At 40.4% G+C, this 12630-nt stretch overlaps 1 protein-coding gene across 3 annotated transcripts in view; it reads left to right on the forward strand.

The window, feature by feature from the left end:
• The window catches only part of cttnbp2 (cortactin binding protein 2), a 97193-nt gene that overhangs the window by 42704 nt on the left and 41859 nt on the right, over positions 1-12630 (forward strand). For 2 of the 3 annotated variants that reach the window (XM_074633635.1, XM_074633634.1), the window contains exon 3: positions 8949-9179. In XM_074633635.1, the coding sequence (XP_074489736.1) occupies positions 8949-9179 (231 nt within the window). Of the gene's footprint in view, positions 1-8948; positions 9180-10404; positions 11235-12630 lie in introns of those variants that run through there. The other variant, XM_074633636.1, reaches the window with a different exon arrangement.

The following is a 12630-nucleotide window of genomic DNA, read 5'->3' on the forward strand; positions in this document are numbered from 1 at the left end:
TCACCAGCAACATTCTCATACGGGTCTTGATGTCTTTTGAGCGTCCATATTGACTTTTTGTTGTTGTTTTGAGGTTTAATGTGGGCTGCAACTAATGATTATTTTGCATTATTATTAATCTTATCTTGTTTTTTTAATTTAAAAAAGTAGCTTTAAAATGCTTGTTTTGTCCAACCAACAGTCCAAAGCAATATTTCATTTACAATATAAAACACAGACAAATCCTCACAATAGAGAAGCTGGAATCGGAGCATGTTCGGCATTTTTTGCTTATAACTCCCTGAGACCCGATCACGAAAGATTTACTGTCTTTCAGAGGCTGTAGCAGATTCAGTTTTAGAGCTGGAGTGAATACACAGAGGATATGAAACTAGAAAACATGAGGAGTCCATTGGTAACAACCATGTCATGCTAGCTTGTAGGGGTCCCTTGAGCTCTGACCTCAAGATATTTAAATGAAAATGGGTTCTATGGGTACCCACGAGTCTCCCCTTTACAGACAAGCCCACTTTATGATAATCACATGCAGTTTTGGGGCAAAAAACATGCAGTTTGTTTTGCGTGCAGTATAAAAGTGTTGTTTTCGCCTATTCTAAAATGGTGTATTTGAATATTTCTGCATACTGGGGTCCCTAAACAGTCTTGATTTGCATAAATTGGGTTTCACTGTAAAGCTGGGACTCTTGTGGATCCAATGAGCCCAATTGTATTGTGTAATGATGTTAGTCCCCATAGTAGCCATTTCATTGTAGTGAGACCCTTTTTTAAACTTGACCTCACTGTATAAAATGACCTGTAGTGACCTCTAGGATAATCACAGCCTCATGAAACTATACAACCACAAACTAGAGACCTAGAGCATTCAGAGGATGGATGGCTTTCCTAGCTAGTTTGACAATAAGGGGGTTTCTGAGCAGTTTCCGGAACAGAAGTGCTCGCCATAAATGTCACCGAAAAGTTAAATTCTTGCAGAAATCCAGAAAAAATTATTAAAACGATAAATCAGTTTTTTAAATTGCTGTTAATTTTCTACAGATGTACTTTTTCTTACATCAATTAATCATTCCAGCACTAGTATTAACATGGTTTTAAAGCCAAGTGTCCTTAATTTGAACCATGTAGATACTCAGTACTTCTATATACATATCTCAGAAGTGCAGTGAAGTTGAAGGCAACTTTAGATTAGTTAGTTAGTTGCCTTTGTCTTAGCACTTCTAGATATACCAAGACCTGTAAAACATACTTCTACCACATCACCACGTATATTCTTCTGTCTATTGATTTCTTAGACTCAGACTTAGTGAATTAACAAAGAAAACACTTTTGTGATGAACAAGCGTCTGCTGGCCGAGAGAAGCAGGGAACTGATGAAGAGTGTCCGTTTGGAACGAGACGCCTATTAGACTGAATGCTCATCAGTGATGATGACCGTCTTTATGCGTCCTGCGGGACATCGTGAGGGACGATTTCAAACACAACATTAAGAGGAGGTTTCTTTTTTCTCATCTCATTTCTTAATTAGGTAAAGGTTTGCTGTGAAGAGTCTCTCTCATTCACTCTGGTTTTTACTAGGGCTGGGAAATAAAATCGAATCACCTATGTATCACGTTTTTTTTTTGCAATTTTGAAATCTATATTTTTAAAACCATAATCAATATATTTGCTTCATCTGAGTCTATGCGGAGGTAGAAGGAAGTTGCCACTTTTATTGTTGTAGTCTGTGTAACGTGACGTCATATCAGTTCCGTATCCGTCAACCAAAACAAACCGCAGTGAGCCGAAACGACAAAACAGAAAACGGTGGAGGGTCCGCGCGGATACGACCTGCACCCTCACATGTTAAATCCAAACTGATGAACACTACACATACAGTTAAGTATGGACACACTTTGGGTTTCACACGTTGCAGGAAAAGCAGAGCTAGACATCCCGGCTAAAGCTGCATGCTAACTCTGTCATGGACAGGAAACGTCTCTGACTACATACGGTACATGCTGAAAATCAAACATTTTTTCTGTATTAATTTAGATATTTTACAAATTAAAAGTTCCTAGAAGAGTATGATTCAACTTTTTCCCATGGTCTAGTGTTAAAAAAGTTAACAAAAATTGCAATAAATCGCAATAAAGAATCACAATCATATTTAAAAATATCGAATCGGCACCCAAGTATCATGATAGTATTGAATAAGGAGATAGGTGAATCGTCCCAGTTTTTACTGTTCCTTGTTAAAAAGTTTTCCCCCCAAACATTTCCAGCTCTTTCTCAAACCCTCTGCTGTTACACTCTGAACCCGAGCAGCATCCCGAGCGCCACACACTTGAATCGAGCACCCTCCAGCACTTCCTCCTCTTGTGATCCAATGTTTGCTTGTGTATTCTTCCGGACATGAACAGCTCCTCTGTTTGACCTCATGATGTTTTTTTGTATCAGAGCTGGACATTGGCAGTCGGCCACTGACACGGTCATGAATGGAGTTAGATTGAGACACTTGAATACATGCCGCTCTTTTCTTTGTCGTGTAAAGTTTGGAGGACTTTGCTTCTTTCTGCTGACGGCCTTTCTGTGCCCCAGTTGCTAGGCTTCACTGCTCTCTTTGTTCTATCTGGTTTTATTTGTTTTCTCGCAGCGTTTGTCATTTCCCCACATCATCCACTCTCCTCCATCTCCTCTCGCAGCGATCCTTCTCTCTGTTTAAACTCTCTTTCTGGCTGTGTTCCCTGAACCCCCTCGCCCACTGAGTGCAACATGCCTGTAAAGGTTGATGCTAATAATACTGCGAGGTCTCACTCCGAGCCCTCCACCACTGCTGCACTTGTAAATACTATAGTATCACTGTTGTAAATACAATACCCCCTCGTCCAAACCAGTGGGTAAACATCTTATTTAAACCTTATTAACTGTGATTGCTGGAGGGGCCTCAGTTGGCTGCGGTTCACACAGTGAAACTGAAACGTGGACAGTTTAAATCCCCCATCGCTGTCCAATCTGACCTTAAAGTGCCTCTCCGTCTAACTGAGCCATCAGAAATATCTGAGCTAAAGAAATGTAATGTATAGTATCATGGGGTTGGCTTCGATTAAATTGTTATTGTGCTGTTAAGGGGAGGTTATCCTGTCTGTAGTGCAGCTGTCCCTGAAAGAGTGTTTTTTTGTTTTATTTACAGTCTAAATTGAAATCATAGGCACCATGTCATACGTCATGTCATACGTCGTGTCATGTGACACCTGTAGCTTATGTTGGACACGTCGTATACACGTGTAGTAGTCCAGATGTGACACTAGGGGCTGTCAAAGTTAACGAGATAATAACAAGTTAACACTAATTTCGTTTTCACCACTAATTTCTTTAACGCAATCGGTATTTTGGAGGTTGTAACGGGCTCAGTTTGAAAGCTAGAGTGAAGATACTGTCATAGATACTATTATATGAAACTACAAAACCTAAGGAATCCATTGGTACCAACCATGTCATGCCAGCTTGTCGGAAAGAACAGTAAATAATACTATGAACTTCTGCTAAATTTTGGCGAGGAAAAACTGGCGTGGCCATTTTCAAAGGGGTCCTTTGACCTCTGACCTCAAGATATGCCCTCAACTCCAGGTCAATAAGTATGAATTTTTATCAGAGTTGTCATGGAAACGTCTAACTATCTCCATGACAACTGAACAAACTCACTGATGAAGGGAGAATCTCTATAAAAAACATTAGTAATTGGATCTTGAGTTAAGATTTGAGTAGCTCCTGCAGATCAAACAGTGTTTGATCCTACGCTCATGTCAAGAAGACTTTCCAAAATGATTGCATCAAAAATATAAAGATGCTGAATAAAATAAAATGTTTTCTTTTGGAAGCTTCAGCATAAAAAACATCAGTACAACAAAACCTGCTTTGGTCAATCTCTCCTGTATGCTGAAGCTTTCCTCTAATGATAACCGATGGATCTGAGGGATCAATGGAGCCTCAGGGGAGCTCAGCGTTCGACAGCTGATGAGATCTCAAAGGATTTAGCTCGAACCCGGACGCTGTAATAGGATGACCCGTGACCCTGAACCCTCACAACCAGGAAATATTGACGAACCTTTCCACAGCTCCAAACAGGAAGTGAAACATGCAAAACTGTTTACTTGTGCATATATCAGAGAGGGTTGCTTTAATAAACAATAAACAACTAGAGTTTTAGACGTCACTGACAATAGAGGTTGAACTTCTTTGCAAATTTAACACTTAATTGTATGCAACCACTTTAGACCGCTCTTATTCTGAAATATAAACAAACAAAGACACGGACATTTGTAAGGAAAGAGAAAGTTTCTGAGGACAGGTGTTAGGCCAATTACCTTCTTTGATAATGTTCAAAAACGATTTATCATTAACTTTTTCTAGATGAGCTGATTTGACACAGTGAAACACTGAATTGATTATATAAACAATAATTAAAATACAAGTAAAACAATCAGAGAGAAGGAATAAACAGAAAAATATGAAATGTTCAGATTGTTTAAACTTAAACGAAAGAGAAAAGCAGAAGCAAACCAGGATGACGAGTTAAGGCCTGAATCCTCACCCAAATACACTTAAACAAATAAACAAACCTTCGGTCTGATGCGTACTGATGGTGATGTGGAGGTGAAGAGCGGCAGCCGGCTGACTGAGAGCCGTAATGGTCTCTGGCTCTGTGTAAATATTTACAGGAAGATCCTGGGAGTCAGAAGACAGTTTGAGATGTCATTGCATCGCCGTGGATTATTTACTCTGGAGCTTTCCAGAGGATTCCCTTCAGATGGTGCCTTCACTGCTGCTGGGTATTTCTGCTGTATCTGTTCAGCTCAGAGATGAGTAATTGGCAACTTTTCTGATAATCAATAAGTCATTTTCGCCAATAAAAATACCAAACATTATGATTCCAGCTTCTTAACCACTGTTTTATCAGACAAAACAAGTTATTTGAAAATAAGATAATCAATAAGGTTGTGAATAATGTGAACGCTCACACTAACTGAGTCAGGAGCAGCAGAAAAATTTATTTTAGCCTCCTAAAAAAAATCAATATCAGTTTAACTTTACGCTACATTTAGGATATTTTCACTGCATTACATCTCTGTCAGACAGCCCTTTCTGACGGGGAACTGAAGCTGTTATATTGCTAGTCTTCAAAGCCACCAGACTCCATTCACAAAAACAGTAATTTTACATTGCAGAACACAGGAGTTTCTGGTCTACCGCTGCATCGGTTGTTTAGTTTGTTTGTGTTATTGTGTGATTTTCGGATCCGAATCACCTTGGCGTCCACAGCAGTACATTGCTAACTTCCGTTCCGGTACTCCTGTCTACTTCTTCAAACTGGGAGTGTGATGTTCGGAATCTAAGTTACTGTATGTAACGTTAATAAACTGACTATAAGGATGTATATATACTGTACATGTAGCAGCGTCATCATGCAGACACCTACGTCAGGTCACGTGGGAAAAAGATTTTAAAAGGGCTTGAAGGGAAAATAGCATTTTGATGCTTAAACATTCATACTTCGACCAAATTTTGAGATTTGAATTCATAAGGAACACCACTGGGAAGCTACAGAATGATATAACAATCTAAAAATAATAATAATAATAATTGACCCGCCCTTTAAAGCAGGTAACAACTGCTGATTTAGTTTTGTTTCCAAAGTGATTAATGGTTGATTGTGAGCAGAGGTGTGGTCGACATAAACACCACAGAGAAACATGTGTGTTTATTAGAGATATATGGATTTAAATTCAGCTGTTTGATTTCCCCTTTTTCTAAAATTTGCACACCCTTTCTTTTTTCTTTTTCTGAATAATTTGCTTTATTGTTTCTGTTAGTCTCTCAGTTCTGTGTTTATATTGGCCTGCTCACAGTGAGCCATCAGCAGCCAGAGCAGCCTCAGTCTTCTTGGGATTCACCATCAATCTTTCCACTCTGTGCTCTTTGTCCGTGTGTGAGTGTGTGTTGAGTGTGTATTGTTTGACTCTCCGAACTCCATCTCCTTCTTTGGCAAAGCGTCTGGCAACACCTTCCCGTCGTTCGTCCCTCTTTGTCTCTGCTCTCCGTTCTTCTCCGTCTCTCACACTCTGGGCTCTTTTGTCTTTTTCTCGCCTCCACGTTTCATTTAAATGTCTCTCGCCCAGTTATTGAATATTCCTCCCTCACCAACCTTCTGCTGCTGATAGATATGAATCATCATGACTCTTTTAAATAAATCCTTCGAAAACAACAGTTGACATTGTGAAAGAGAACGCTTTATTAACATTTTATGGATTTGAAAACCTGCAGCTGTGATGGTTGTTGTAATGTATTTACTAAGGCTGTCAAAGTTTTTCTTTAATGCATTAACACAACTTCTTTAGGTTGTATCGGGCTCAGTTTTAAAGCTAGAGTGAAGATACTGGTATCATATGAAACTAGAAAACCTAATGAATCCATTGGTATACTATGTCATACTAGCTTGTTGTGAAGGAGGGTAAATAACGCTCCAAATTAGGCTGAATTTTGGCAAGGAAAAATTGTCATGGCTATTTGCAAAGGGGTCCCTTGACCTCTGACCTCAAGTTATGTGAAAGATAATGGGTTCTATGGGTACCCACGAGTCTCCCCTTTACAGATATGCCCACTTTATGATAATCACATGCAGTTTGGGGCAAGTCATAGTCAAGTCAGCACACTGACACACTGACAGCTGTTGTTGCCTGTTGGGCTGCAGTTTGCCATGTTATGATTTTAGCTTATTTTTTGTGCTAAATGCAGTACCTGTGAGGGTTTATTGACAATATTTGTCATTGTTTTGTGTTGTTAATTGATTTCCAATAATAAATATATACATACATTTGCATAAAGCTGCATATTTGACCACTCCCATGTTGATAAGAGTATTAAATACTTGACAAATCTCCCTTTAAGGTACATTTTCAACAGATAACAAAATATGATTAATTGCGGTTTACTATCTTCATCGATCGACAGCCCTAGCATTTATTTCTATTTCTCTATTTTAAATCTATGTGAAGTGTTTTACTGATTCCTCTCATACTCTGAATTCTACATCTCTGTTTGTGTGTATGAGTTTCTGGATGTTTCAGTTATTCTCTCTGTCACCACCTCCTATGGTCAGAGGGTTTGGTATTTGTGCAGCTGCCGTTCTGTCTGCAGCCAAGTGGGTTTTGGTCGGGTATAATTTGACCATTGGATTACCGCGAGTGGTCATCTGGTTGTGGTCAGAGTGATTAAGAGCAGGTTTGACAAGGCTAATGTTACTGAACTGTACTCGGAGCCAACCGGTGCCAGCAGCTTCTGCATGGAGCAGCAGTTTGTAAAACACTGGACTAAAGCTAAAAACAAACCCCTAAATCCACCCACTTTAACTGCAGGTCTGGGTATATAACTCAATTCAATTCAGCTTTATTGTCATCATAATTGCGAACAACAAAACATAAACTCACACACTTATCACTCCTAGTTTTACATCTTGCTAAAATTTGAAAAACTAGTAGATAAAAGAGTGATGGTAAGGATATCATATGAAACTAGAATACCTATCCATAGTTTTATATATTTCTGCATACTGGGGTCCCTAAACAGTCTTGAATTAAATAAATTGGGTATCACTGTAAAGCTGAGACCCTTGTGGATCCAATGAGCCCAGTTGTTTTCATGTGTGATGTTAGTCCCCATAGTAGCCATTTCATTGTAGTGAGACCATTTTTTAAACTTGACATCACTGTATAAAATGACCTGTGGTGACCTCTAGGATAATCACAGCCTCATGAAACTTTACAGCCACAAACTAGAGACCTAGAGCATTCAGAGAATGGATGGCTTTCCTGGGTAAATTGACAATAAGGGTGTTTCTGAGCAGTTTCCACAACAGAAGTGCTCAAAATATCAAACGTTTTTGATACCAAATCTCAGCATGGCTTTTTCTCTGGTGTTCCTCGAGGTCTTGGTGTCTTAATGTGGTATTTTGGAGGGATTATTGATCTTTTTTTATTCTCGAGTGGTAACATTTTTTTTGTTTTCTTTGATTTCTGGCTGTTACCATTATGCTGCTGTGTTCACGTGCTGTTTGGAAAGCTCACCATCTTGGGCTTCCGATCCATCTGCTGATTGTCGTCGTGTTTACATTCTGCTGGAAGTCAAAGCTAGAAGATGAATGATAAACATGAGCGGCTGCAGCTGTGCAGCTTAAGAATCTTTTCAGCCGTTGTGGCGGTTTACAGTCAGTCGAGGCTCACGTAGTTGAATTATCCACAAAAGGCAGTTTGTTTTAGCATTTGGCAGGTGCTCAGTTTAGGCCTAGTATGATACCTGGTCTGGCTGTGATACCCGGTTCAAACCTCTGATCAGCTCGGAGGGCTCCATCTCCATCTCCATCTCCATCTCCATCTCCATCTCCATCTGCATCTGTCTGTAACCTGAGAGGTGCTGTGTCTGCTGCGGTGCTGAGTGGTTATGGAGTCAGGCAGGCGGGCTCACAGCGGTCAGGGGCGAGTGGTGGGGGGGTTCAGGGTCCACAGTGTGGCCTGATGGACCGGACTTCCTCCTGAACCACAGGACAGGGGAGGGAGTTAAGGCCTGTGGATGAGGGCGAGGTTGGTGCTGGGTGCTGATGCTGCTTGGACTTAAAGAGTAGTAGCACCGTTAAAGCTGTAACCGTGAATATGTGCTTGCTCTCTCAGGGCTCCAGAGTGCGATCAAAAATCGGTCTAGTGCGACTAAACATTTTCAGTGGTCGCACCGGTGCGCCTGATATTTACCAGGTCTGTCTCTGTGCGTGTGAAACGGCATCCTGTTTTCTTCCTCAAACAGCATCACATACTTAAAACATACCGCTAATTAAAGATGAAGAGAAGATTGAATCGTCTTTGTTTTTCATCCATATTTTAAACAAGTTAAATAATGCTTTCTCCCCTCCTTCTGTTCGTCTCCAGGCTCAGAGGAAGGAGGTGTTTCTCCAAGAGCGGTACGGTCACTACAGCCTGACCGACCCCTTCCTGGCCCTTCAGAGGGACTTTGAGTGCGGCGTCCCCGGAGGAGACAAGGAGCGGCGGCCCCTGGGCTCCAGCCCCATCTCCGTCCTGGAGGCCGTCATGGCCCACTGCAGGAAGATGCAGGAACGCATGTCGGCCCAGCTCGCCGCCGCCGAGAGCCGCCAGAAGAGGGTAAGACACGGAGGAGGAGGAGGAGGAAGGTTTCTATTAGTGAATGTCAAATCAGACATGAAAGTTAATTTCAACTAAGTTGTCATTAGTGTTGGAATGTCTTTTATGCTCCATGTCAGTTCAGACTCCATTGTAGTTCAGGCGAGGTCACACATTACATTTGTTTGGCCAATGATAATAAAGTTTGGGCATCACGGCTGGTCTGAACAAGTTGGCCAGAGTGTTTTACAGTCTGGGCCCGTTAGTATTGAGAGTTGGCACAAAGATCATATCGTTTGTGGTTTTTCCTGTCATTCTCATCGCAATTATTTGAAACAGACATTTATGAATGGAATGTGGATCATTGATATTATGCCGTGGAGAAAATAATAATTAGAAATGGTGGCCGACAAGAGCGTGCGGCAGTAAAACACTGATGTGACCATCCTTATTTGTTTTTGAAGTTCTCTCCCCTCCAGCTCTCTCTGCAGACTTTATAGTTCTTGTTACCTCTCATTCTACATGTCCACCACATCTGGCGGGGACACTAGGGGACTCGCTGCTCCACTTAACCGGCCACTTGATGAAAAAGTGCTGTGAAAGTTAATGCAATAATAACGTGTTACAAATTTGTTTTAATGCCACTAATTTCCTTAACGCATTAACGCAATTTGTGATTTTTTAGGTTGTAGTGGGCTCAGTTTTAAAGCTAGAGTGAAGTGAGTGAACCATGTCATACTAGCTCGTCGCAAAGGAGGCTAATTAACACTCCAAACTTACGCGTAATGTTGGCGAGGAAAAACTGTCATGGGCATTTTCAAAGGGTCCCTCGACCTCTGACCTCAAGATATGTGAATGAAAATGGGTTCTATGGGTACCCACGAGTCTCCCCTTTACAGACATGCCTACTTTATGATAATCACATGCAGTTTGGGGCAAGTCATAGTCAAGTCAGCACACTGACACACTGACAGCTGTTGTTGCCTGTTGGGCTGCAGTTTGTTATGAATTTGAGCATATTTTTTATGCTAAATGCAGTACCTGTGAGGGTTTCTGGACAATATTTGTCATTGTTTTGTGTTGTTAATGGATTTCCAATAATAAATATATACATACATTTGCGTAAAGCAAGCATATGTGTCCACTCCCATGTTGATAAGAGTATTAAATACTTGACAAATCTCCCTTTAAGGTACATTTTGAAAAGATAAAAAGACGATTGACAGCCCTAGCTCAAATATAATCTTGTAAAATGTAGTTTTTGGCGAGAAACTTTAATAAATCCAGTTGTTTGCAGGAGGGGTTTTCATAGCAATATAAAATAAATAGTAGAGAGGGAAATATGACCTGTTTAACTTCCTCACAAAAACCAGTATGCAAACGTAATAAAGGAGTGGATGTTGAAGTATATGGGATTTATTGTTTGACTTTTATTTTTTACCGAGGTATCGCATTGGGTATCAAGAATCATGGAATATCATTGGTAATGGTATCGACTACTACATTTTAGTGTCTCTGTTGGACCAACAGATGAACCAAAATCACCGTCTTTAGAGCCGTACAGCTACAGCAAATTACATTTTTTACAAAATACCTCATTTGTGACGGTGTTTCTATAAGTTCAGTTTAATTGCTGTGAGTCAGATGGAATGACGGTAAATAAAAGAAGCATATGTGGAGGAGAGATTTCTTCTGTTTAACCACAGATTGTGTTTATTTACATATGACTCAAATCTCTGTGGCTGAAACCCTCCAGAGGGAGAAAACTCTATGCTTGTCTGTGTGTATGAACGTTTTTTGGTGTGTATTTAAATTTGGAGGATGGGAATAATAGTGTGTGTATGTTGTGTGTAAGTCCTATTTTCTAGTGTGTCAGTTCTATTTTTGATGGTTGACTGTGTGTGTGAGTGTACGAGTGGAGGTCTCTTTAGGATTATGTGGCCCTGATTAACTGGGCAGCCAGATGTCTGCTGCGGCCCTGTCCCATTTCTATCTCCCCCCCCTCCCCTCGTCTCTCTGTGGAGGAATATGGATGTGTGAAAGTGTTTGGATGATACGCTGGCAGAATGAATGTGGGTGAGTAATAAAGAAAATACTAATATAAGTGTGTGTGTGTGTGTCCTGTCCCTGAACTCTGTAATAATAACAGAGATGATATAGTTTAAATGGAACATTTAACCACACACACATAGATGAAGAGGAGGAGGAGGAGGAGGAGGGAAGGAAGGGAGAGGTAGGAAGCGGTGTGTTTTGACAGGAAAGCTGGTTAAATAGATTTTGGGTTTTCTGGTTCAGTGTGTTTGGTTCCATCCATCAAATATCAATGTACAGAATCTCAGTTTCTTCAGTGAGTTTTGGCCTAATTGTGACCACTTATCACGGCACTCCCAAGTGTGCTGGCTACCGATATTAAAATGTGTTTGTTGCCATAGTTCAGGCAATAAAAAACTTTTGTTTAGTCTACTTAATGCATCAGTATTTGAGAAGTTTGCGTAAAGTTATTATGAAGAACTTTTAACTGGTTACGTAACAGTCTCAATTTAATAGAGTCCGACAGGAATGAGTCCTAAAACCAGGAAATGTGTTAGCATTTTAGCACTTCCGGCTCCCTCGTCTGGAAGTCAGACCTGTCAACCTGTGTTTTTCAGATAATGAATCAGATAATAAGATAACATTTTATGTGAAATAAGTTTGACGAAAATGACAGAAATATTCAATATAATCTGATGACTAAACAGGATGAAGATTAAATAGCTAACAAGATTTAGAGAGAAAACATTTTGACTAAAATCAAATGGCTTTACGACGACTAAAACTGGACTAAAACATTTTGAGATGTCATCGACTAAAACTATAAATGATAAAAATTACTAAAATGTGATTTAAAAACTAAGAATTTGTTTCTTAATAGCTGAAAAAATTAACACTGTTGAAAAAGACCTTCACCGTAACACTCAAAAGGAAACTCTGTCGAAACAAAGCCACGCAAGACTTTGACCTTAAGAGGTTTTTGCTTCATTTGACCCTGAAAATGTGCTTAAAACCAGCCACCACAAAACAACGGTTACCCTCTTTAGCACAGGATGAATCACCACGTCACCACTGATTGCACAGTTGTGCCTAACTCGTCAACAACAGGGTCCGAACCCCATCATGCAGGGATAAATGGTTTTGTTGGAACGTATGATACGACAACAAACCGACGCTGCTAAATGACACATGCTGCGTGTACTCGGAGGAATCTTCTGGTTGCTGGGTAGAGTGAATTTCACCCGGATTGCCCGCGCTATCTTTATCTCCTCCATCCGTTTCCACTCTAGTCGTTGTCCTGTGAGTAAGCTGTTGAATTATCCATGAGGTCTTAGGCAGAGCTGCAGGCAGGCAGTTATACGTAACACCCTGAATAGGTTTATTTATGGGCATAATGAAGACTCCCTCCTCTCCTCTTCCATGAATCAGTCATGAAGTTGGA

This window comes from Sebastes fasciatus, chromosome 4 (assembly GCF_043250625.1).
Source record: "Sebastes fasciatus isolate fSebFas1 chromosome 4, fSebFas1.pri, whole genome shotgun sequence".
NCBI lineage: Eukaryota > Metazoa > Chordata > Actinopteri > Perciformes > Sebastidae > Sebastes > Sebastes fasciatus.